At 54.0% G+C, this 25522-nt stretch overlaps 2 protein-coding genes across 11 annotated transcripts; one reads left to right on the forward strand and one right to left on the reverse strand.

The window, feature by feature from the left end:
- Positions 1 to 296: 296 nt before the first annotated feature.
- OTOP2 (otopetrin 2) lies at positions 297 to 25250 on the reverse strand. 3 transcript variants are annotated; one of them, XM_065693700.1, is made up of 8 exons: positions 25063 to 25250; positions 7000 to 7189; positions 5969 to 6406; positions 5384 to 5520; positions 4679 to 4737; positions 4002 to 4135; positions 2663 to 3552; positions 297 to 1313 (listed from the first exon to the last, which is right to left on the reverse strand). In XM_065693700.1, the coding sequence occupies exons 3-8, from the start codon at positions 6372 to 6374 to the stop codon at positions 1143 to 1145; spliced, it is 1797 nt and encodes a 598-aa protein (XP_065549772.1). In that variant the 5' UTR covers positions 6375 to 6406; positions 7000 to 7189; positions 25063 to 25250; the 3' UTR covers positions 297 to 1142. The 3 variants fall into 3 exon arrangements, with proteins under 3 accessions (XP_065549772.1, XP_065549775.1, XP_065549774.1); XM_065693703.1 differs by having other exon boundaries at positions 5969 to 6516; XM_065693702.1 differs by lacking the exon at positions 25063 to 25250 and having other exon boundaries at positions 7000 to 7201.
- USH1G (USH1 protein network component sans) lies at positions 6453 to 18728 on the forward strand. 8 transcript variants are annotated; one of them, XM_065693709.1, is made up of 6 exons: positions 6453 to 6811; positions 7700 to 7778; positions 7998 to 8177; positions 8335 to 8562; positions 16406 to 17647; positions 18362 to 18728. In XM_065693709.1, exons 4-6 carry the CDS (start codon positions 8456 to 8458, stop codon positions 18363 to 18365), a joined length of 1353 nt encoding a protein of 450 aa, XP_065549781.1. In that variant the 5' UTR covers positions 6453 to 6811; positions 7700 to 7778; positions 7998 to 8177; positions 8335 to 8455; the 3' UTR covers positions 18366 to 18728. The 8 variants fall into 8 exon arrangements, with proteins under 8 accessions (XP_065549781.1, XP_065549782.1, XP_065549784.1 ...); XM_065693710.1 differs by having other exon boundaries at positions 7723 to 7778; XM_065693712.1 differs by having other exon boundaries at positions 6623 to 6669; positions 7723 to 7778.
- Positions 25251 to 25522: the final 272 nt, after the last annotated feature.

Consider the following 25522-nt stretch of genomic DNA (forward strand, 5'->3'; position numbering starts at 1 on the left):
ATTTCTACCTCCCACAACCCAAGAGTCCTGCTCTGGAAGCCCCCTCCATCATAGAGTGGTTCATGGAGAGCTGCAGGCGCTCAGAAACCTGTGTTGGGGCCTCACTGCTCCATGCCGCGGGGCTGTGCTCACAGCCTCAGAGCATGCACAGGGTTGTGGATGCAGCACAAGCATCCCTTCAGAGATGAAATTTGCCGTGGCACTGGGTTGAGTTCTGAGTCGCAGGACATGGGAGGTCCCCGCAGGAGGTCAGAGTTGCAGTGAAAATCAATAAATAACATACAAAAATGGTCAGGTATTTTAAAAAATCACGATCTATTTAAAAAACCAGAAAACCAATCTCTTGAACATTCCCCACTCTATATTGCCCGTACAAGCTTTATGCTTCTTGAGCCCTGATTCAGGAAAACTGGGATAAAAAGTGTGCTTAGAGCAATCCTCTACCAGGGCCAGCCCAGGACCACATGCACAGCTCTCCTGTAGAACAACCTGCCCCTTGGGAAGAGGAGGCAATCGCACTCGGCAGCAGTGATTCCTCCTTGGAGAGCAAGGAAACCAGCAGAGGCTGGTACAGGGAAGGTCAATATAAATGGGTAGCACAGAGAGGAAGGATTTAAAGGTTTCCCAAAGCCTTTGGTGGTCACTGGTTTGGTTTTCACATCTCTGCAGGGCAGTGGTTTCTGACTGGCCGTACCAGAAGCTGGTTTCATTTCTTTGCCTTCCACGCCTGTGTTAGCCCCTCAGGCAGGCACTGAGTGTCCAAGGGGGCCAAGATGGCCAAGGTCCATCAATGGCATGGAGTGAACAGGCTTTTAAGCAGGAAGGTGAGTCTCTGCATGAACCAAGGGTAATCACCATGACCCTGTTGTGGGCACCTTCCTTGCTTGATCTTTGGAGCTTTAAGAACATCAGACACACACACACACACACATGCACATCCACACACGAGTAGCAAAAATAGAATCTGGACTATGTCTGGGTGATCTGCACTGGCGATTCGTAAATGCCCCAACACTGCAAAGGGACACGATTCAGGCAGTGCTGGGGGACCCCTGGGGACATCAGGGCAGTCTCCCAGCCCCAGGGTAAGGAATAAGGCAGATTGGTTGAGGAGGATCGCATCTTCCTTGCGAGAGAGTTCTTTAGGACATGATGTAGACCTCCAGCAAACTGGCCACCGCATGCATTCGGTAGAAGATCCCAAATGGCAGGCAAATATCCACGATGGCCGGCCACATGGAATCACCATAGAAGTTCAGTTCTGTGTTGTTGTCAAACTGGGGCCGGGCACCAAAGGCTGGCATGATCCAGAGCTGGTGGAGGAAACAGAATGGCACTGCAGTGAGGAAGGTGAGCGGCGCAGCAAGCACCCGCAATCACAGCTACCGAGAGAGACGTGAGCACGGTACCTGTGTTAGGAGCTTGTGCTGTCATTAAGATAAGACTTTAGTTCTGAAGAAGAGTTTTACTTAGTGTATAAAACACTATATAATATATATATTATATATATATTAAACAGGGAAAGTTTAGATTGGATCTAAGGAGGAAATTCTTTCCTGTTAGGGTGGTGAGGCACTGGAATGGGTTGCCCAGGGAGGTTGTGAGTGCTCCATCCCTGGCAGTGTTCAAGGCCAGGTTGGACAGAGCCTTGGGTGCCCTGGTTTAGTGTGAGGTGTCCCTGCCCATGGCAGGGGGTTGGAACTGGATGATCTTAAGGCCCTTTCCAACCCAAACCATTCTATGATGCTATGATTCTATGATGATTCTGTGATGATGTACGGTCTAAGCTCAGTTTCGATTCAGAGACAGGCTTGAACCAAGTGCTGAAGCACTCACCAGGGGGAGAACTTGAGCACGTTGTGTGTGAGCATGAGCCTGGCCTGGCCAAACTCGGATGGAGCAAGGGAATGCAAGGCTGAGCTGCCAGCAGCACCTTAGGCTCCGTTGTGTGTTCCCTGCTCAGGAGCCCAGCCGCTGTGTGCATGTGGCTGCATGAGGGTTGTCAGCTCATCCTCTGCGAGCGTAAGGGTCAGATCAGTGTGAGGACACGATGTGACTGACTAGCTGAGGGTCCCTAGAGGCACAGCATGTGCTTGGCTTCTCTGGAGGTGCAGCTGTAACCCTGTGTGTCTTCTGCAGGGAACTGTGGTCCCCTGGAAGTGGAAACCCCAGCTGAAGTTGTCCGATTTCTCCTCACAGCAGCTGGGATCAGCATCTGGGTTCCCAGGCCGTGGATTCTGAGATGTGCTGCCGTTTCTCAAGAAAACCCAGACGTCACCCCAGGTATTTGTCCCTTCCTATCCTTTCTTTGGGGATCTAAGGGAAGGGTTCAATGTGTTTTATTGCTTTTAGGTAACTAGTCTGCATATCTGCTAATACCCAGTAAAAATACTAAACCTGATTCTGCTCTTGTACCCGCTGATTTTATTGTCTGGTCATGTTGGTGTAGCCTGAAATGTCTTAGCTCCAGGGCAGTCGCTCTTGCTTTTAAGTGGCAAGGGAATATCAGCTGTCTGCACATACAGATCTAAGTGTGCTCTCTGTGTAGGGAAGGCACAGAAAGGACCTGATCTGCAAGAGCTGCATCCTTTCCTTCCCAGACACTTCTCTCTTGTGCTTGCTTCCCTCTCCCCCACCCTGACTTCTCCCTGCAGGTACTCACTATGATATTGCTCAGCAGGAGGAACATGGAGATCTCCTTTAAGAACTTCCTCCTCCAGTTCATCTTCTTGGGAGCAGTGAGGGACCTCACGAGGTCAGAAGGATGGGTGGCTTCTGAGCCAGGGACGGTGCTAGGGGCCAGGGTGCTGCCGCCGTCTGGCATCCGGAGGGACACGGCACTGATGTTGACAAAGGTGAGTCCATAGAGATCCTTCTGGTGGGAATCATGCTTGTGGTCCTCCTTGGGAGGTTGCCGATGGAGGCCCTCGATAATGAAGATGTTCTGGAAGGTGTGCTGCGCAATCATTAGGAGGGCATAGGTGAGGTTGAGCGCGCTGATAGCGTTCCTTGGTGTGCTGGCTACAATGGCCACGATGGAATAGTAAGAAATAGCGTACTGGCCCAAGGCTGCACCCATGAGCAGGGCCACGTCCAGGGTCCTGGTTGGGTTCTTGTGCCGATCCATGTCTCTCTTGTCAAACCGGTAGATGACAGAGCCACCAATGCAGACAAGAGACATCAGCCCCAGACAAACAATGTTGAAGATGTAGTACATGGAGAGGGCTTGGCTCTTCGTGCTGGATTCAGTGCTGGAATTTACCTGCACCTCGTAAAGAATGAGGACTCCCAAACCACTCACCAGGGTGATGAGGCCCAACACAATGCCTACAAAGAAGGTCCTTCGGAAGAGCCTGAACTTCAGGCGGTGAATGTGGTGGGAGTGGTGGTCTATGAAGCGCCCAACGTTCTTCCACATGACGTAGACCATGGCAGAGGCAAAGAGGCTGTACTCAATGTTGAAGGGGTACAGCCAGAAGTAGCCGTTCTTGAAGACCTGGCAGATTTGGCTGTTGCAATTGCATTCTTCAGGTGAGCTACTTCTCATTCCCGCTGGAACAAGATGGAAACAGATGCAGTGGTGTGAAAACAAGAACCAGCACTTGTTAGCAGCCCTGAAGAACTGGATACTCGGGGTCAGTGAAAAACAAGGCCAAGGACAGAAGAAACAGAAGAATATGTGACCACTTTGAACCCAGGGGCATTACAATTTCAGCCTTCTGGTGCTCACGATCTTTCTGAAGTTAGGTGCAGGTTAAATATCTCTTTTCCTTCCCTTCATTCCTATCCTATTTGTACAGAACCTTCCACCTTTCTGACTCCTCTGTGATACAGATTAAGACATGAACATTAGGACCTGTCTCTTAACATACCAGCTTAGTTAAATGAGCCTTCAGCTCTCAACAGGCCTTATGAATAGGGGTAAAACCAGACTTGCAGAACAATTTCTACCTCGTGGGCTCCTTCCCTGGATGAGATGGCTCCACAAATGGGCAAATTACCTTTCAAAAGCCATCTGAAGATTTCATCTGTCACATTCTTCTTCAGCTTCGAATGTGCTTTGTGAACAGACTCATCTGTCACTGCTGACATCCACACCGCTAAGTTTGTAGTCAGTGTTAGCATCAAGCCGCACCTGCGGAAGAAGAAGGTTCATGAAACCAAAGCATTTGCTCTAGGCCATGTAGCTCTCTGCCTATTTTTGGTCCATGCTCATGAGAATTAGAAAGACCCGATTCCTCTTGTTGCCTTTGGAAGAGCTTCTCAATAGTGAATAGATTTCACAGGTCTGGATTGGTCTCCAGTAGATCTAGTCTTGCAAAACTGGGTCTTGTTTTATGCTGAGGCTTGCCTACTGCATCGTTGTCTTCCCCATGGAAGCAAAAGTCAGCTGTGAATCATTTAATGCTAATTGTTTAGTTAATACTAATCTGCTTTAAGTGATGTTTGTATTCTTAAATTGAATCCCAACCCTGCTACATCCATAGGTTATAAACCTCAACCACTTGGGCTGGGATCTAAGGCTGGTTGGAGACTGATAGGGTTTAGGTTTGCCCAGGATCAAGGCAGATGGGATTGTCCCCTTGCTGCACCTTAGCTGTGTGATTGAGCACGCAGTGGGTTTGCAGTGGCCCAGGTTCTTCTGGGTCAGTGGGATTCAAAGAGCATCAGTGCTCACCTGGTGACATTCAGGTGCACGTGGACACAGTCCTTGGCAGAGACCCACAGGAAGTACGTCTGGCAGGGGCGAGAAGAGGAGTTGTTATTTCCAACAAAGCAAGCAAGCAAGCAAATCCCATTGTTCTGAAGCAGAGATCTCCCTGCCCAGCAGAGAGCAAGCTGGAGCCTCTCTTGCTTGGGTCCATCTGCTTCCAGTCCTCTAACCCATAATCCTGGCCCTTTGATGGATGTGGTCTGTTCTTTCTTTGCTTCTCCTGCCCTGTCCCACTGCCATGGCTTTCCCCATGGCCAGGCCCTGTTTCTGTCAAAATTGTCCCTGTCTGACCTATTCTCTGCTTGGCATTGTTGCAGAGCAGATGGTCCTCTATGTAGGACTTCAAACTGCAAAGCAGTCCCTGCCCTGACTGTCGTCCTCTCTCTCTGCTCCTCATGGGAAAAGAGACCCGGATGGATGCAGGCTGTGACAAGCATCCTGCCATAAGCCAGAATGTCACAGGGTGGGAACAAGTTTAAACCCATACCTTAAAGTGAGTTACCACAGCTGGAAGCTATTGTGGTTGGATGACATGAGCTGGGTAAGGGCTAAGTGAAGCCCCTTCCATTTGCAGGGGGAGTTGAGCTATGTCTATGAGGTGAAAGCTCCAGCTTCCACTGGCGGCTCTGTCTCTTCACCCCTCCCTCAGACAGTGCACAGCCTTCTTACCTGGACGACCACAAATATTGCTTGCACAATGGGGTAGATTATTTTGATTGCAGACAGGCAGCTGTAGAAGCTTGAGTAATATCCTATTTTGAACACATCCATCACAAGGCTGAAAATGGCAAACAGGATCAGGCCTCCTGTTGAGGAACCAAAACATCTGTGATTGGACACATGCACACGTGGGCTAATGCAGAGAGATGAGATGAAGAGGAGCTATTGCCATGGAGAGGCTTTGCTTCTACTTGTTTTTCCTCTCCCGGCACCCAAATTATCTTGGCACCGACAGACTCATTTTGCCTGGAAGGGATTTTCAGTCTGGCTGGGGCTGACAGCTCTTGCAAAAGCAATGGTAAGGCTGGAAGGAACCTGGTGTAAAGGACCAACAGCTCTTGCAGATAATGGGAGGCCTGGTAAAGAAACCAGTGGCAGGTCTAAGAGCTCACCTTCTGAATCAGGGCATGGTGCCCCAGTGCCAGAGGAGGATGTGCCCTAGATGGATGCTGTAATAACTGATGCCCCCATGAACTCTCCACCCTGCATCTTGATCCATCTCATCTCCAACCCTCACCCCCCGAGAGCTCCTACCTCTCAGCCAGATGGGTCCAGCATGGGAGTCCTTGCAGAGGATGGCATCCGGGCAGCGGGAGGTGCCAAAGAGGTAGAAGATGATCCATATGATGACTACGAGCATCATGACAGTCAGCAGGAAGAAGACATCGTAGTCATGCACAGCGATCTTCTCGAAAGCCCCGCTGCTCACCAGTGTGCAGGCCAGCAATGCCAAGTGCACTGCCAGCAGGATGGAGAACATGCGGCCGCCCTTCTTCCACACTTCCTTGGAGGCAGGAGTGGAGGGAGGCTGATGGGGCTGGTGGCTGAAAGAGGCTCTCTGGCTGGAGGCCAGGCTGGCTTTGTCATCCTTGTGTCCGCAGCCCATGCTGGAGGTGGGGTGTCCGATCTCGCTGCTCTTCCGCATGGGCTCTTCGGTCATGGTTCAGCCAATGCTTTAGCTGAGGATTAATGCTGTTGGGAGGAGAGCCCCATGAGTGAAAGGAGTCACTTCATTTTGAATAGGGCTGGACCAAAGCAGGATGTGATGAGGAGCAGAGGACGTACCGGAGGAATGGGGAAGGCTGAGACAGGGAGCGCAAAAAAGAGGGATGAGCTCATTTCCAACCTTTCTCTTCCTGGTTCCCTGAAGGTTGTGCTCTTGCTCAAGATGCTTGTGGCTGGGGAGGTCCCAGCTCAGTTTAACAAGGCTGCCTAACTCACCACACAACGTTTAGGTGGGTATTGAAAAAGCAGTAGAAAGGCACTCATGGGATCAAATATCCTGGGGCAGGTGGCCAAGGTGGTTTGATTTCTTAATGTCAACCACTGAACACTGAGAAATGTTGTACTTCCTGGCTGGGAACGGACCACTGTAAGGTAAGAAAGCCCTGGGAATCTTTGGAACATCACGTCACGGCTTACACCAGTTCCGGCAAGGAGGGTGTGAGCTATCTCTGCTATTGCTCCCTCTCAACCCCCTTGCCCATGCCAAGCTTGGGACTTCATTGAGCCCCCATAAAAAGCCTGAAACAAAGCGAATTAACTGCTCAAAGCCATTCACTGACCTGGTTTGCTGCCTGGGATCCCAATCTCTGCTCTTTGCACAGGCTGAGAAGCTTTCCTGTCGGTGCAGCTTGGTCAGCCGAAGAATTTATACCCGTTGGGATGTCTCTGTGATTTATACCATGTCTGGAGCCGACAGCAGCTCTTCACGGGCTTCTCAGCGGAACTCATGTGATCCATTTTGTGCAATAGCTGATTTTGGGGAAGCAGGGGAGAGATGAGGAGATAAGGGTTGTTATTTACCTGGGGAGGGCACGAGGTGACAACACTGCAGCGCATGGCACGGACCGCTCGGACGCAGGGTCACGGTCGCCAGCGAGCAAAGCCACCCCAGCAAACCGCTCTCCCTGCGCTTACGGGTTCTGTCCCCTGGAGAGAAGATGGTTCAGGTTGAAGAACTTATCTTTGCTGATGGTTTGGGGCTTGGCTTTCTGCTTGGCTGAGCACAATAAATATTGCGCCTCACCCTGTGCTATTCAAATCAGTACCCGCTACGCCTGCGATGGTTTTGAGAAGGAAGAAATTTGCATTGGTATCAATTCAATGCCAAGGGAAGCTCAGTATTTTATCACCCACGGTGGCAACAATGAGGAAGATTTTTTCCTTAGAGCAGGGCAGGATTTAGGGGCTGGAATCCGTGTCCCTTTGCTGATGCATTGCCTTTGACTTCTCAGGGTGGGTTCACCTTTCTCTTGCCCACAGGAGTTTAACTTGTGTCCTTGCAGGAAGAAAGAAGTCAAGGCACGAACCACAGGGCAGATGGGATTCCGTGATTTGCCAGGTGAGGGGAGAGCTTTCTCTTAGCTGTTATATGTTGGTGGGGCAGATAAAGGACCCTGGGCTGACCTGACTGAATGGGGACAAGTCATATTCCTTCATGAGGACGCCCCTCTTGGAGATGCCCCTGCCGCTCATCTCTGGGGCAAGCACAGCTCGGGGCTGTTTGCTGTGCATTTTCAGTCCCGTTCCTGCCTGCTCACCTCTGTGCTCCTTCTTGCAGCCCTACAGGGACAGCATCAAACTGAACTACGTGGGATGGCGAAGGAGGCAGCTCACACCTCCCGTAGAGCCCAAGGAGAGCTTCGGGTCTCTTTCCCGTGCTGCCACCAACCGGCTGTCACAAAGCAGTGCGGGGTCTGCCCTGCCTGGCCTCTGCTGAGCCATAGGGCTCCTCTTCGGGGTGAGTGGTTGATCTCTGTCCGTAGCCATTCCCAGAGGAACCCAGACCGCCTCATAGTGAATCCGAGCTGACAATGGTGATGCTCTGCACAGGTGATGATCAGAGTCCTCCCAGAGGGAAACGCACTGATTTATCCCCTCTCTTTTGTCCTCAACAGCCAACGACAGAGGAAAGAGCATTTACAGCCTTGGGCAATGCTGCTGGTCCTTCCTGGGAGCCACCATACAGTGTAACAGGCTTAATTAGTAATAATACAAGAATCATTAAATCACCTTGTAATGAACTGCAGACGTTACTGCGCTGCTTTTCACCCGGAAGGATCCCAGCCACAAATACCTCCATGTCTACTGCATCACGCCAGGACTCACTCAAGGAGGCTGAGCGGGTGAGTGTGAACCTGCTGATGCGAGCAGCCCCTGTGGGGTGGGTGTTTTGCTTACAAAATAAGCTGCTTTTCTCTCTATCTTCCCTCCTCTCTGCTCGGTACCTTCCAGCCCTCTCTGCTGCTCTCTTTCAGTCTTTCCCCCTTTTTCCACTCTTCCCTGCTCTCTCATCCTTGGTCTTCCTTCATCCTCTCCAAACCCCGTGTGTCCCAGGGCCCCGGTGGCAGACACGTGGTCCAGCCCTGAAATCCTCCATCCCCAGAGCCAGGACCAGGATGCGGTAGGCAAAACACACAAGCCAGGAGCAGGAAATTCCTCCTCCATGACAGCGTGTCCCAGGGGATAGGCTTCAGTGTCGGACACAACGCGTTGCGACAGCTCCGTGCTTGGCTCAACATCCAGGCTTGGCTCCGTCTCTCCTGACGGCAGAGGGTGCCCGGGGCTCAGGAATCCTGCGCTGGAGGCATTGCCTGCGGCTGTCGGGCTCAGCACAGCCGGGAATCCTGTGTCAGCGTAAAAGACGCTGGAGGGGACATTGTGCACATTGTGGGAGTGCTGAGCCACAGGCAAGAGTGGGTTTGGTTTGGGCAGGCTTTGTGGTGTCCAAAGAGGGAGAGGGGATGAGGAAGGGAATTTTTCCAGCCTGTGTGAGTTACTTCAGGTTATCAGGGACAGAAATATATATATACTTCCCTAGTAATATATCTACATATATATACACATATATAAAATATGTGTTAGTATACAATATATATTATTTTAATATAATTATAATAATATGTAATAATTCCACATATATATAGAGAGAAATATATATACAGATATGTATCTGTCTGTCTGTCTATCTGTCTGTCTCTCTATCTATCTATATCAGGAAAAACAACCCTGGCATTGCTTTGAAATCAGGGCAGTCACCAAACTTCTCTTGACCATCTCTGAATGGAGCAGGAGCATCCATCCAGGTGCAGGAGCATCCATCCTGCCCTTCTCTGTTGGGGCTGCAAGTGGGGGCAGCGGGGGCTCGTGCTCCATCAGCCCTCACTTCCTCCCATGGCTGCAGCTGCCCCTATGGTACCTATGGCAAGGGGCGTGCTGGGGTACCAGGCAGGTACCTGGCAGCCTGCTCTGTGCAGGGGACACACGGACCTGTGGAGCTGTCGCTGTGCCCACAGCGCTGCTGAGCCCGACGCAGTGATGCTGCTTAATTGGAAGCCGTAATGTGCCGTGTTGCTGGTGCGTGAAAGGGTTGTGGCGAGGAGCCGTGAGGGCTGGAGGATGCTTAGGACCCAGGGAAGCGCTGGAGCGCCTGCTTGGCTGTGCTTGGAGCGGCCGCGACTTCTCAGGTGTCCTGGTACAGCGGCGCTGTGCGAGCCGAGCCCTCCCCTTCCTCGCGTCCATGCCCGGACTCTGAGCACCCCCTGGGCACCCATGCCCCCCTCCCCCGGGGACCACTGCCCACCATGAATGACCAGTACCACCGAGCAGCCCGGGACGGCTACCTGGACCTCCTGAAGGAAGCCACCAAGAAGGACCTGAACTCTCCGGATGAAGATGGCATGACCCCGACCCTATGGGCTGCCTACCACGGCAACCTGGATGCCCTGCGCCTCATCGTCAGCAGAGGGTGAGCACTGGTGAATGCACGCGGCTGGTCGTGGGGACAGAGTAGCTGGGACCCCATCTTTCCCCCTTCCCCACTTGTAGGTCAGCGTGGAGGCAGGTGCCCCACAAAATGATGGCTTCTGTCCATAGCATGCCTTCCCCCCTGTTGTTTTTCTCTCCTTGTGGTGCTTTGAGTCCGATTCAATGCTCCTGATAACCACTGTGTGCTTTCCAACTCCTCTGACCCTATAACTGCTTCAAAGCTTGCTTTCAGCTCCCCAGGGACTGGGTTCCCCCTGCAAGTGCTTTGCACTCCTGAGTCAGGTCCTGTAAAGACATCCAATGCAAACACATTGGGTCACTGCCATGGAAAAGCCCTTTAAATTGGGGGGCAGAGAGACTAACTGCTCCTTCTGTCCCAATAAGTGCTCGCACAGAGATGTGTGCAGTGCCAAGGGACACTTGTCTGTTTGACCCAAAGCGGGGTCTCAGGATGTGACCCCTGCGCAGCCTGTAACGCACCCAGAGCCCAGGAAAGTCAGGAGCAGGTCCCCAGAAGCAGATTCAAGTCCAGTCTCCCTCCCTGGGGCTGCTCAATGCTGATCTGTCTCAGTACCGCACCCTGAGCTACCGAACCTCAGGGTCTCTGGCTCTGTAGGCATGGGTGTAGCGAAGGGATGGGAGTGGGACGTGGGGGGCTTGTCAGACTGGAGGCTTCACATCTTGCTGTTGGAGGAACTTAAGGCAGGGTCTGCCACGCTTAGTCCCTTCTGGAGCAGTGCATGGCATTCCTGTTGTTACCAGCCTCCCAAGGGAGATGTGCCAGTACTTCCTTCTGCTCCAGGAGCTTTTCTGAGCACCTCATGTAGAGGCCTCCAAAGCGGGGTGACCTCTGCCTTGTGTTGAGAGATCGGTGCCAGTGCTGATTTTGGTTTAGCTCATTCTAACAGTAAGTGCTAGTGCTGAGGTGGACAGCCTGGGTGTTCAGCACCCCTCCTTGGAAGGGCTTTGCTTCTCCATGTAGGGTCAGGGCTTGGTGGGGCCATCAGCTCCCAAACAGGGATTTTCCGTGTCCACCCTGGGCTGTGTTTTATCTCTTGTACCCGATCACTGTGCCTGCTCCTGGGCTCTCAGCATCTCCTGGTGCTCTGCTCTGACTGTGAGAATTCCTTGAGTTCCTGATGCAGTGGGAGTGTGATCAGGAAAAGAGGATTTTGGAGTCCGGAGGGGGTAAGGCATCACTCTGAGTGGTGCATCCTGAGATGCTCCTGGGCTGGGAGCCCTGTGATGCTTCCCTGGATGCAGGACTTACTGAGGGCACAGAGAGACTGTGCCCAGCATAAACCTGCCCTGCGCTCTGCCCGGAGGGGAATCACCACCCAGAGCCAGAGAGACAGGGGCAGGAGCTCTGGGGATGAGACCCTGAAGTCAGAAATGATTCCAAAGACTCTTTGATGGCTGAAAGATCAGTCTGAAAGGCCCACGACATGGATGAGCACCCCTCCAGAAAGGCTTTGTATTGACCACATCACAGGCCTTTCTGACTGACTTTATATCTCCTTATATCATTATATGTCATTATACTGCCCACCTCCATCACAGGACACCCCGCAGCCTGCCCTGCCTACCCACACATCCAAGCCAACAGTTTCTGCCTTTCCACAAAGCCTTTTCCATGGAGAGGCCCCATTTATAAATTCACACTGCATTAGAAGGCCCCTGTGGGCTCAATCATGTCCGAGTGCAGCTCGGCTGCTGTTTAATTAACAACCTGATATACATTTGTTCCTGACAGGGAAAATAGCCTGGCAAAAGCCCAGTGCCCTTTCTGTGATGGATGGTGGAACAAAACGTGTCTGTGGGCTGCAGGGTGTGTTTACATCCATGCATCCATCTCCGTGTGTCAGGTCCTTGCCCAGGACCACGCATTGGTCAGCGAAGGCTCCTTGCCCTCCTGCTCTGCTCACTGCAGGCTCCTCTCTGCTCTCTGGAGCTGGCTTTGGGTCTGTAAGAGGGGGAATCATGCAGGATTCGGGAGAGCCCATGGGCAGCCCCTGTGGTTTACTGTTAGTGTTTAGGATGATGTGCAATGGTCTTTGTCTTGTTCACAGATGAAACTTAGCTCTGTGTTGGGTATGTTACTGTCCCTGTCTGTCCCCAAATGTCAGGGCATTTCTCTCTGGCCTCTGCTGTTCTTTGGCACAAAAGCCCCTGCACTGTGAGGCAGGACAATGTGGGACTGAGGCTTGGAACAGTGCTGGAGTGAGCGGAGGCATTGGGGCTGGGTTGGCTCCATGCAGGGATGGGGTGGGAGAAGGTTCAGGGTGTAAGCAGGGTGGTTGCAGGGGGATGCTGAGGCACAAGGCATGATGGGGCAGCAAGAAACACCAAATCCTCCTTGCCAGCACTGGGCAGCGGTACCGGTGTCCGATGGACACTTAGGGTTATCTAGTCCCTAACAGTTAGGGATGTGTCTGTGCCTCTGAGACACCTCTGCATGGGGATGGGGAGAGGGTTTGGGACAGAGGGATCAGCAATGGCTCGTCCTTCTTGTCTGCGATACAAAAAGCCTTTTTGTTCCTCCTGGCCGGGCTCCAGTGAGAGAAGCAAACTCAATTAACACGCTGGCTGGGAAGAGGCAGGCTGGCATTTAGCACTGCAGCTTTTCAGAGGCAGTAATTCTTCAGCGCAGTTCTTTATGAGCTGCAGTGGCAGTGGTGGGCACCAGTCCAGCTCCAGTTAACAACGGGTCTGGGGCCCTCAGCTGGGAAGAGCCAGGACTTCCTTGCCTTGCAGTGGACCACAGGAGGGGGGAGGATGCTCTTTCTGCTAGACAGGTCCCCAGTTAGCTTTGTCAACTGGTGTTTCTGTGCAGAGGTGCCTCAGTTTCCCTTCTTACAATGGGGGTCACGGATGCTGTGGACGTTAATGGTAGAGGGGTGCAGCTCAGCAGTGAGTGGCTCCAGACATCAGCTGGGCTGCTCAGAGGAGTCCCATCGCCCTGGCTGGGGCCGGTTGCAGTGGCGGCTGCAGCAGAGCATGCGAAGGTGATGAGCATCCCCTGCACCCCGCAGTGCTCACAGCCACGTGGGTGCCCGCAGCAGCGTGGCCGTGCTGGGGACACCTTGCCCTGGGCTGGGAAGGGGAAGGAGCAGGGTGGAGCGTGGCTGTAGCCTCATCGCTTCTGGCACCTGAGCTGGCTCCAGGAGTCAGCCCGAGATGAGGGCATGGGGAAGTGCTGAGCCAGTAGACGTACCCCCAGGCGCTACCGCTGCAGTGATGAGCACCAGCACCAGTAGCTGCTGGCCTGGCTTTCCGTTGGTACAAGAGGCAGGGAGCCCTGAGGGGAACCTCACCTACAGCATCTGGGATGGATTTGGGAGGGGGAAAAGCTGAATCCTTGACCTACCACCACCCAGACCTACCAAAGCACCCAAGGCTCTGCTCTGGCTCCAAAACCTCTTCTTTTCTGCCCATCTCTAAGCTTTACTTGTTTCATTGCCCCAGCTATGTTGATGCTGGTGGGTTTTCTTCCTCCAAACATGAATGACTTTTCCTCTTCTTATATCCAAAAACGCGTTATGGGAGGCAGAGACACCCAGCACCCAGCTGGCTCCTGGTCTGAAGGCCTGATCCTTTACACACGAGCCAGGGCATGAGCCAGCCCAATGCTATTGGAGGAACTTCACGCATGCAGCCAGGGAAGGACGTGTGTAAGTGCCGCTGGATTCTCCAGCTAATTGGGATCCTATGGGAGAAGTGGAGGGGGAAAACCAGCAGGAAGGGAGTGAGTGTGCCTGTCACGGTGCAGAGGGAGTGACTCAGGCCACGCACATGTCCACCTAAGGGGCTCAATTAACAGTGTTTTTCATAATGGTTATTACAGGAGTTGACTCAGCACTCGAAAACGCTTTGAAGTTGAGAAGTGCTGGGCTCTATCCCTGTTATTAACATAGGTTCCCACTTAGTGGACCCTGCAGTCAGCATCTCCTCGTGTGCAGCGCCCTGGAGGGGAAGGTTTGCTCAGACACCTGCCCGAGGGAGCGCCTCATGTTTATTATCTGAGCTGGATCAAACACCTCTACTTTGCAAGTCACCATTCTCCTTCCCTTCGGATGCATGTTTTGCGCCTGCAGCAGACATTTATCAGGCAGAGGGACCTAGAGATTAATTTTGCTTTAATGCTCTTGGCTTTCGACAGTGGAAACGTCCAGGGAAAGCTGGGTTTGATGCACTTACTCATGAGGGGAAAGTAGACCTTCAAATAGGAATCCCCCGAGACCTTGCCCTTTGCCACCTGAGCCAGCCAGCCATACGAATGGGCCGTATGGATGGAGCATCCACACACTCGGCTTGGGGAGCACAACGATTTCTAGTGAGTCCATTGCTAATCCTCTGCTCACATCCTGAGTCCCTGTACCTGTTGGGACCCTCAGGGTGCCCTGGCTCATCTGCCCGCCCATGTTGGGCACGCATGTGCCTGTTCGGAGCCCACGTAAACAAAGCAAGCACCCTCCACGCGCCGGGGCCCCACTCCAGCGCCCGCGGTTCCAGTTTCAGTGGCTCTTTGATCCAGCCCCATCAATAATTCACTCCTCTCTTGCAAGTCATCAAATATTCATCCTCCCCATGAATTTCCCAGCCTGGACATGTCACTACGAGGGTAGAGGCGAGGGCTGGGGAGTTACCGCTCCTGGAAACTGGGCATTGCTACAGCACCAACAGCTCCCTCCTCCTTTGGCTGGTTTCAGGGCTCCTCAACCCTGTGATGTGCCCTAACGCTCATGTTTGAAGCCTTTCTCTGCTTCTGTAAAGGATGCCAAAGGCTCTGGGTTGGGCTTACTGAGTTTCTACAGACTCTGTGAAAACACAAGTATGGTGCAGCTGCTGGTGATGCTTCCACAAGGGGAAAGCTGAGCGCTCCTCAGAGCAGCTCTTAGGGAATAGCTTACGCTCCAGGTTCGAATAATCTCCAGCTCAACCTCTGGACACTGTCGTTATTGCTTCTGCCTTTTGTGGAATCATTTCCCTTCAGCTTTACATAGCTTAGGTGCCAGCAAAGCCTGGGTGATGCAACTGAGTCATTACACCAGCCGGTGGCTCTGCTCTGGCTCTGCTGTTCTATTACGGGAGGCTGAATGCGCTGGATGAAGACAAAGCTGTTATGGGTGCTAGGGATGAAGATGCAAAGCAGAGCAGGAAAGAAATCCCTTGGCTCCTGTGATCTCTGTGCCTGACGTAGTTTTCAGGCTCTTTCAAGTGAGATGAGCCATAGCACAGAGCACATGGGGTTGGGGAGGGGGTTCTGGGTTCTGCTGCTCCCAGCTCTTCTCAACACAGATCCTAAAGCAGCAAGGAGTAAAGTAACACTGGTTGACAATCTTAAGTGTGCCTTTGCCTTCCGGACTAAGTGTCAGCAGGGCTTGGAGCTGAGGTCTTCACGGTGGAGGGATAATGCTTGGCTCCTCGTTGGAAGAGTGGTGATGAAAGGGCCCTGCTGCCCACGGGAGTTGCTCTTGAGGGTGGCGGAGCTGCACAGCCTTAATAAAAGGCTTTGCCTTATCCCTGTGCAGGAAGGGAGAGCGCCTTGTTGACAGATACTGCTGCTGCCTGCATATCATTAGCACATGCGCTGGGGCGAAGGCTGGTGCCAGCAGGGGTGTGAACTGGCTCCTGTTTCAACAGGTCACAAGTAGGAATGCCAGGAGGGCCGGCTTCCCTTGAATCCCACGTTTGTGTCCGTCCTGGCATGGGAGGCAGATGTGGGCAAGCGCTTGTGCCCTGTCAGCAGGGTAGGGGGTAGTGGCTGGCACGGTGTGAGAGGGGATGCTGATGGCATTAGCCGAGTGCCCTGCTCTTGAGGAGCGCAGAAACCCAATCCTCACTTTCTCTGAAACTGGATTCTCAGGATGTGCTAACACCAATGTGCTTCAAGCCGTGCAATCGAGACCAAGCGTGGCACAGCAAAAACCCCCACAGAACCCCAAGGCCAAGGCCGGCAAGAAGGAACATGTGTCTCCTGAGAGCTAAATTCATGTCATGACCTGCATGTCAGGCCCATGATTCCGTGTCAGTGGTACACCCCTCCAGAAACCCTCTTAAAATTAAGCTGTGGGACATGTAGCTCCATATTTTGAGGATGCAACGGTTCCTGGTGCTGAATCGCCCCTGCACAAGTGGGAATATCTCAGTAGCTATCTCAGCCATGCCTATTTGCTAACCGGTTCTTTCTTTGCTGTCTAGGGGGGATCCAGACAAATGTGACATCTGGGGGAATACCCCTCTCCACTTGGCAGCAGCCAATGGCCACCTCAACTGCCTTTCCTTCCTCATCTCTTTTGGGGCCAACATCTGGTGCCTGGACAATGACTACCATACCCCGCTGGACATGGCAGCCATGAAGGGGCACATGGAGTGTGTGCGATACCTGGACTCAATTGCTGCCAAGCAGAGCAGCCTCAACCCCAAGCTGGTGAGCAAACTGAAGGACAAGGCCTTTAGGGATGCGGAGCGGAGGATTAAAGACTGTGTGAAGCTGCAGAAGAAGCACCACGAAAGGATGGAGAAGCGGTACAGAAAGGAGATGTCAGATAATTCGGATACCATGAGCTTCTCCAGCTATTCAAGTAGCACCTTAAGCAAGAAGTTCCAGCACATGTCTATGGTGACTTCCCTGCCATACTCACAAGCCACCATCCATGGCACAGCCAAGGGAAAGACGAAGATACAGAAGAAGCTGGAGAAGAAGAAGCAGGTAGATGGGACGTTCAAGATCTATGAGGATGGGAGGAAGAGCGTGCGGTCCCTGTCTGGCCTGCAGCTGGGGAACGATGTCATGTTTGTGAAGCAGGGCACGTACGCCAGCCCCAAGGAGTGGACCCGGCGTAATATCCGAGACATGTTCCTCACGGATGAAGACACTGTCTCCCGTGCCATAAGTGACCCGGGTTTGCACATGGACTCGGCCCATTCGGAAGTCAGCACTGACTCTGGCCACGACTCCTTGTTCAACCGCCCCGGGCTGGGCACCATGGTGTTCCGGCGCAACTATGTCAGCGGTGGGCTCTTCGGGATCGGCCGGGAGGACGCTGGCGCGTTGGGTGAAGACGACACCGATGGGATAGGTGTCAAACTGCGGAGCCGCCTGCAGCGCTCGCCAAGTCTCAACGATAGCATTGGCAGTGCCAACAGCCTGCAGGAGAGGAACGCGGAGGAGCTGCCCTGGGATGAGGTGGAGCTGGGTTTAGACGATGATGATGAACCAGACACCAGCCCCTTGGAGACTTTTCTGGCTTCCCTGCACATGTTTGAGTTCATCTCCATCTTGAAGAAGGAAAAGATCGACTTGGAGGCCCTCATGCTGTGTTCAGACAATGACCTGAAGAGCATCAATATCCCGTTAGGACCCAGGAAAAAGATCGTGGATGCCATCCAGAGGAGACGACAGACTCTGGAGAAGCCAGATGTCATTGTAGACACTGAACTGTAAGTAGGAGATGGGGCATCTGAGAGGTTAAACCCTTCAGAAGGTCGAGATGTGGATAATGTAAGGTCTCAGTTTCAACCCACCTGGAAGAGTAGGAGTCCAGGTAACCTCAGTGCTTTTGTGTGTGGGCAAATTCCTGCTCATGTGGAAACGATGGAGTTCATAGAGGTAGCAATAGCGTTAGTTCATTACTCAACAGCCCTGATGTGGCTGGGCAGGACGTGAAGCCCTTGTTTGGTTTCATAACCTGTATGAATGCAGACTGCTCTGTGGTCTGGTTCTTCTGTGTCCCTGTAGCTGGGATTTTCAACCATGCTCAGGCTTCTCTTGACTCTTCACCTTTAGAAGGCATTAGGAAATCAGCCACAATTCCTGGTGGGACCAGGCTGATGGCAGGGTCCAGTGCCATTGGGAATCCTTCTCCAGATACTTGAGATCTTACTCAGACCTTTGGAAACTGCATATCTGGGATGGAATTGTTGCTGTTCTGTGGTGTCTGGTTGGTTTGCTTTGAAGGACCATGGGCCATGGAGGTGAAGGAAAGGCATTAGTGCGCATCTGCCCACTGCCACATCTCCTGACACCCCAAGTCACTGTGTTCTTTGGACGTCCCAGCCTTCAAATAGCTGTGTCCTTCTTGCTGGTTTCACAGCTTTCAGCACACTCAGGCCGGGATCCTCAGGGTGCTGATGGGTTTCTCTTTCCCTTTGCAGATAGCATCGTCATCTCTGTTTTTAATGATCCAGAAACAAACCCAGTTCTAAGTTGCCAGAAAACACAAGCCAGAGACTCCCTTCCTGGGCCAGCCGAAAGCTACAGCCATCTCCACCGGTCCCTCTGGACAGCCCTCCTGCTCCCTCGCTCTGCTCCCTGTCTGTGCGATGCTCCCAGGCGGTACCTGGTACGGAGGGATGACGGCTGAGATCTGACCAGGCAGCTCCTGCCAACCTTGAAGGGAGGATGGTCATTGCTCGCTGGAGGAAGAAACATGCTGCACTGTGCTGTCAATGGCTGCGAGACCACACAAGCCAGGAGTGGAAGGAGATAGGTGATAATGCTAACAAAGGGACCTAAAATAAACAGTTACAATCCATTCTTTCCTGAGCGAGTGGTTGATGTGGGGTTTGGGCTGGAGGAGCAGAGGGATGGGGAGTCCTGGTTTCTCTCCTGGTTCTTGGTTGTATTGTTCGTTGCTGTGTTTTTGGGAGGCAGTTTTGGTTCCTGTGGGTTGGGGCTGTGCCAGCTCTGCCTTTAGCCAGCACATCCATGAGTGCAGTCCATGCTGTCTTCTGAAATGAAGACAGTTTGACCACGGTGCTAGGTGCCTTCCAGTGGTCAAACTGCTGTCCCATGGAGGCAGCGTTTCTGTCCCAGGGCATTGCGTTTCTCTCCAGGGCATTGAAGCAAAGCTTTTGTGAAGGATCTTGGCTTTTGCTTCCAGGAGCATCCCAGGACTGAGCATAACACCAGGCTGCAGCCCAGAGCCTCTTCCAAGCATCTCTAAAGCATCAGTGCTCAAAACACAGCTCTGAACCGTAATGTTAAGTGTTCTGCACAGACCCATAGCATCTCTCACTGACCACTGCACTCCTTGTCCAAACCTTCAGCTCCAGTGTACCTATGCGTGACCTGTGGGTGGCTCCTGGGTGGCAGGATTGGTTCTGGGGTACAGCAGCAGGATGAGGACCTGGGCAGTGATATATCCTAATGGGAAAGAGTCAACAGCCCCTTGCCATGGGGTATTGGCCATACGCCTGTTCAGGCTGTGATGCAAACCACCGGATCAGAGAAACGCCGCATGTTGTTGTTGGTACTGCTTATCCTGCCTTATCGCAAGGATGCAAATGATAAGGGATGACCGGAGTACGGTGACTCCTGACAGTCTGTACGTGCTCACCCCGGGTCTGGCTGGGATCTGGACCACGCTTTGGAGCTGTGGAAGTTGTGGTTTTGCTGTTTGGAGGAGGGGGATTTGTTTGGTGCAGAGCTGTGCTGCTCCCTGCCTGTGCCTGCCCTGGCGGGGGGCAAGGCGGGGGTATAGGGGAGGGAAAGCACTCTTTGCAAGCAAAAAGTACTCTTTACAAAGTGGCTCTGTGTCCTACTGCCCCTTAAGTGGCTGAACCCCCCCCAGGAGAGTTGTGGGGTCCCAGCCTTGTGCTGCTGCACACAGAGGTGCTCCAGCATCAGCTGCACACCGACTGCAGGACCAAGATCTTTCTGCTCAGATGCAAACCGGGGAGGAGTTTTTGTAAGTGATTTTTGGAGCTAAAAGTGCTTTTCCATCCGAAATCACGAGTCCTGCACAGCTCCCGGCTTCAGTTCCAGGCAAGAGGGCGAGCGATCAGAGGTGCTGAGTCAGCGAGTTCCCGTGAGGGCTGCGCAGCGCCAGGGGCCTGTTTGCTTTGGTCCCTCTCCAAAGCCCAGGGCTGCCAGCGGGCAAGGAGAGCCCTGGGTAATGTCACAGCTCCCTCTGCCGGGACCGGGGCTGGGGGAGCAGGATGGGACCCACAGCCCACTAGGGCTGAGAGGCAGCAGGGGTGCGACAGGAGGATGGTCACCAAGTGCTGCTGCAAGCAGGACCCATAACCTAAGGCCAGTCTTCAGGTGAGGGGATGGTGGTAAATTCATCCCCTTCCTCATGCATACAGGTGACTTCACCTAAGCCCTCTGCCCTTGGGCACAAACCAGCTTCCTGCTCCAGTACGCCAGGGATGAAGCGTGCCTTTGGGTTTGTGCTGGACCCAGAAGGGAAGTGATTTGCCCTGGCTCGCATCCCGGTCACTTCAGTGCAATGGGGACCAGTTTGTTGCAGCGGATGACAGGGAGAAGCAGATCTGTTGGCTTGGAACCTGCTGGAGCCTTTTGCTGTCCGGGCACCAGGATGCAGCAGGTATCCAGGGGCTGCTGGGCAGCTGGGGTTTGCACACTCCTTAACTTTGCCTTTCTGCTTAGGAGCACCCAAGCAGTTGCTGGTGTTGGGCTGATGCTGACACAGATCCGTCTCCCTGCTTGTCTTTCCTCCAGAGAGCCAGTGAAGATGTTTGGTGATGTGACAGTACCCGAGCGCCGGGGGTCACGTCCCCATGCAGCTAAGACCAAGCCCAGAAAGGGTGCTTGGGATTGCTGAGCCCTGTGACCAGTGTGGTCATCCCCATGTCTGCAGGGAGAGACCAGAACTGAGCCATGGCACCCTGCAGAGCCCAGGAGGTGGGCTCAGACCCACATCTATCCGAGGTGGGGTGAGGAGAACGGTCTGTGTGCACAGGGGTGGCTGTCAGAGGTGTCAGCAGCCCCAGAGCAAGCGCTGCTTTTTGGGTTCATGTTTATTGCTTGGCTTTAGGTTTGCTCCTCGGTTTCCAACCAGGTTACATCCTACAAAGCATGAAGATGCAGCCCTTGCAGGACAGGGCATTCTAACCCTCAGCTCAGGAGGTGTCCTTTGGTTTTCAATCCCCCCAGGCTGGCTGGGTTGCTGCATCCCAGTGGGCTCATGATGGAGCTGGGCTCTACATGCCCTGGATATGGGATGGGGATATGGCTGCTCCCGTGTCCTCAGCTCATCCCCAGGCCCCATTACTCTGCTCACTGACAGCCTGGCCCCTATGGAAGAGCCTCACCGGTGCTAATTGCCTCTGCTCCACTGCCAAGAACAACAAGCTCTTTTCGGAGAGGGCACTTGTGAAAGCAGGGTGGAGGCCGGGGCTGGCACACCCTGGAGAACACCCTTCCATAGCCTCCCAAACAGAAACCCAGCCGGCAGCAGGTTTCCCTGGCCCAGTGCTGCCAGCGAGCAAACATAGCCCTGGCCCGTGGTGCCGTGGCCGGGCATGGCACAGGTCCTGCGGGCACTGGGGCAGTGGATGGCAGCGGATGGCAGCATCTCCCTGGCACAAAACCTGCAATCCTGGGCATGGTTGTCCCTTAACTCCCCAAGCTACAAGCACCAAACCCTGTGCTGGTGTTAAACTGGGCTTCCCAGCAAAACCAGTCCCCTGGGTTTAGCTTGGACATGTACTTCCTTGTCCTGATGGTGCAGGAGGCGGCGTGTAGGGAGTGAAGTGAGGCCAATGAGCTGTGTCTGGTCATGGCGTGAACACCCCATCCTTGAGCCACACATCCCCAGCTCCTCAGCTGGAGGAGCATCACTCACAAAAGTGATGCTGATTCACAGGCCCTGCCCTTAGCCCCATGTGGCTGCTGCAAGGGTGATGTGTTGGTGCTGTCACTCAGGTGCTTGTGTCTCTTTGTCCGCAGGATCTGGCTGGGCTGATCCAATAAACAGCGTGTATCATATTAAGATAGCAAGCAACAGGTTCAAAATGAGAAAACAGCAAAATTGTGTCAATGGGATATTGCAGCTACTAAAATCAGATGATAATAGGAAGAAGAATACATCAAGCACTATCCAGATCATGATCTGGAGGAGGGAGAAGCCAGGGAAGGTTTGGGGAACCCAGGGTGTTCAGTGGCTGTGTTGTTGGAGATGTGGGTTTGCAGGTCCTGAGTGCTCACTGCAGCATCCCTGCTCTGGTGCTGGGTACCACAGCCACCCCAGAGGGTGCTTCCCCTATGGGGCTAGCAGCACTGGGATTATTGGCTGCTCCCCTTGGATGGTGTGCTCAGCCATGGGGCTGGAATGGAAACCAAAAAGGACATCACCTGCAGGACACCAGGTGAGTCCTACAGGCAGGCAGGACCATGGGGAACACTATCCCTTGGAACACCGAGTCCTCAGCTCTACCTGATGCTCCTCCAGCCTCACTCGGAGCTGGTGACTGGTGATGGCCACAGTGCCCACACTGGAGGGTGATACTGGGGTCTGGGACCTGCCGGGCCAGTGTGGGCCATTGCTTGCCACTTCCTTAACTATTTCCTGCCCATCCCGATGGGATTCACTTCCTGACCAGGCAGCTGAGTAACACATGGCTGCAGGAGGGTGGATGGCCAGGACCAGGATGGGAGCTCCATGCAGAGCTCCTGCAGCACGCCCCAGCTTTGCCTTGCCTTGCACTGTGCCCAGCCAAGCACAGGGCTGGGTGTAGTGCTGATACAGCCTTGGTTGGATGCAGCATCTCACACGGGCTTTGCAATGGCTTTTAGGCCCCTCCATGGTTATTCCCAAAACCAAAATGCCCCAAAGGCAGCAACGTGAACAGGATCAGTGTGTCTTCCCTGTGAGAGAGCCACCAAGCAGGCCAGGAAAGCAGGAAAAGTGGAGTGTCATTTCCTTTTAATGCTGACTTTAGGCATTAACAGAGCAATTCATAAATATTAGCAAATATCAGGTGATGCCATGGATTCTACCACCAAGCATCCCGGGGCTGGAGCGAGCTCCATGGTACCCGTCATCCTGCTACCCATCACTCAGCTTGCTTTCAGCTAAGGAGCACAGGGATGTACCCATAGACAGCACTGAGCATCGGTGGGGGAGCCAGGGCAGAGCAAGGTGTGGGGCATTACCAGTGCCTTTGTCGGTCTGCCTGCTGTACCTGGAGCATATATTCACTGCAGGGGCAGGGCAGGGGATTCTCCTCCTGGATGTTCAGCTAAAATCCCTGACTGTTGCTGAATGAGGGTCAGGGATGGGGCAGCACCCGCCACAGTGCTCGGTGCAAGTTTGCTCTGTAACCATGGAGCTGTGGCTGCAATAACCGTTTCCAGCCTCAGCAGGGGTATGGAGCTGTTAATGCAGAAGCACACAAGGAAATGTCCCTATTGTGAGACCCCCCCACGGCCCCTCAGCACTCAGACTGGGGGAGCTGGGTGCTAAAGAGGGAGCTACAGGGTCACCTATAGTTGAAAGAGCCATGTTCCTGCCCCAACAGCCTAAGGGGTCATAGCTGAGATCTTCGGGCTGTGGGGACCTTCGGATGGGGTGAAGCTGTGGCTGCAGCCAGGTACGTGGTGTTAGTCTGGATCCATCCCGCAGTGCTGCTGGGGAGAACTGCACTTTGAGCACAGGCACCGCCTGATCTTTGTCCCCAGCAGCTGAACATTCCTGTCCCCATGACACCCATGCATCTGGCTCGCTGTGACCTGGCCCTGAAACCCATGGTGAGGACACAGGGCAGTGCCCAACACTGCCTGTGGGGATGCTGAACCTATGGGAGCTGTGTGTTAGGAGAACTTGACTCCAACTCCAGCAATGGGGCTGGCTCTGCGTTGTTCCACATGCCCAGCAGCACAGCATCTCCTGCATGAACCAGGGATCACTCCGCAGGGATGCAGACGGGTCCAGAGGTGATGGTGGGTGACAGACCCTGTGTAGCGGGGACAACACTGGCACCATCTCCTGGGTAGCACTGAGAACATGCAGCCTGGGGCAAACACCGGTACTGCAGGACTGATGCCCTGCATGGCCTGTACGTCCTGCCCTGGATACTGGTGGAAGAAAGGTGGGTAGCAAAGGCACTGCGGGGACTGTGGGCAGTGATCCCGGCTTTCCTCAATATCCCTTGCTGTTTTGGAGGGACAGGGACAACTTTTCCGCTGCTCCTGCTCCCTGATCTTTGCCTAAGCTTTAAGCTCTCAGGATGCACTTTGACAGCAAGTGTACTTTCCTGCTGCAGCACACCGAGCTCCAGCACACCAGCGCTCTCCAAAGCCAGCAGAACCGCCTGGCCCACAAAGTCCTGCTGGGACCAGGAAGAGGAAACACCCAGATGAAGGCTGGACCACTCGACCCCCTGTGGTGCTGCACTGACCTGGAGCAGCAAGGAGGGGATCCAGCCCAGAAACCACCTGCACGCAGACTGCAAGTCCTACACAAGCATTTAAGCCCTGGTGGGGATGGATTTCCCTGGGGTCCCATCCCTGGTGTGTGGGTGGGGAAACACATCCCATCGGCCACGGGCAGTGGTGGTGAGAAGTGCAGAGGAGCACATGGGAACTCCAACGGCAAAAGGCCTGAGCAGGGCAGAGGAGGGATCCTGGATGCTGCCTTTACCTCTGCTGTGATAAACCCTCATCCTGACCCGTCTCCACAGCCACAACCGACCCCTGCGCTTGGCTCTGGTCCCTGCCAGCACCCAGGGCAGCTGCAGGTCACAGCACCATGGTCAGATGCTGCCCCCAAACCCTTTTGGTCCCTGTTACAGCAGAGCTCCCACGCAAACACCCATCATTTCAACCACCCCACTGGTGTTTCAGAGCACGCCTCCTGGGCTGGGGGCTCCAGTGGGGGTCCTGCAAGGCCAGGGCAGCCTGAGCAGCACGGGCATCCCCCAGGGAGATGCACAGGGCAGCCATGACCCCATCCAAGCCGCTACCTCCGGCTCCAAGAGCCCAGCCCTCATCCCTATCCAATAACCGAGCTAATGAGAGCCTCTGTCAACAGCCCCGCAGCTCCGCAGCCCGCGCGGGGAAGGACAACGCCTGCTCAAGGGACCCGGGAGGAGAAACCTGTTCCACTGACCTTGCTCCATCACCGCCGTCCTGCCTGCGCCGAGGGCGAGTCCGGGGCTGCGGCGGGGGGCGAGCGGCTCGGCCCCCCCTCAGGGGCACGGTGAGGAGGAGGAGGAGGAGCGGGACCGGGGCTGCATCCCTGCGGTGCTGCAGGGACTCGCTGGGCTGGCAGTGGGACCCCGCTCCGTCGATGCCCGTCTCGGGGCTCCTCGCCTGCCTGCAGAGCCTTGCTCCACCCCTCCTCAGTTAATAAAGCCTCCGCCGCGCCCGGCCCTCCTTTGCCACTGACTCACGGGCTGACCGTGCCCAATCCCCGCACCAGCGTTTTCCGACCCATGAAGGCAGGCTCATCCTCACCACTCTCCTCCTGTCCTTGTATGAGAGCACCGAGCATCAAAGCAAACCCCCTGGAGCACTTTGCAACCCGCAAGTGATGCCTGAGGGCAACGGTGGGTGCTCCAAAGCATCCC

The sequence above is a fragment of the Lathamus discolor genome, chromosome 13 (genome assembly GCF_037157495.1).
Source record: "Lathamus discolor isolate bLatDis1 chromosome 13, bLatDis1.hap1, whole genome shotgun sequence".
NCBI classification, from domain to species: Eukaryota; Metazoa; Chordata; class Aves; order Psittaciformes; family Psittacidae; genus Lathamus; species Lathamus discolor.

Excerpts from the sequence above, each read along its gene's own strand:
- OTOP2 (XM_065693700.1), bottom strand. The coding sequence starts at position 6,374 with ATGACCGAAGAGCCCATGCGGAAGAGCAGCGAGATCGGACACCCCACC. Across the intron at positions 5,521-5,968 it reads TGGACCCATCTGGCTGAGAG|GAGGCCTGATCCTGTTTGCC; the intron begins GTAGGAGCTCTC and ends GTTCCTCAACAG. Across the intron at positions 4,136-4,678 it reads GTGCACCTGAATGTCACCAG|GTGCGGCTTGATGCTAACAC; the intron begins GTGAGCACTGAT and ends CTTCTTCCGCAG.
- USH1G (XM_065693704.1), top strand. The coding sequence starts at position 10,021 with ATGAATGACCAGTACCACCGAGCAGCCCGGGACGGCTACCTGGACCTC. Across the intron at positions 10,185-16,405 it reads CGCCTCATCGTCAGCAGAGG|GGGGGATCCAGACAAATGTG; the intron begins GTGAGCACTGGT and ends TTTGCTGTCTAG.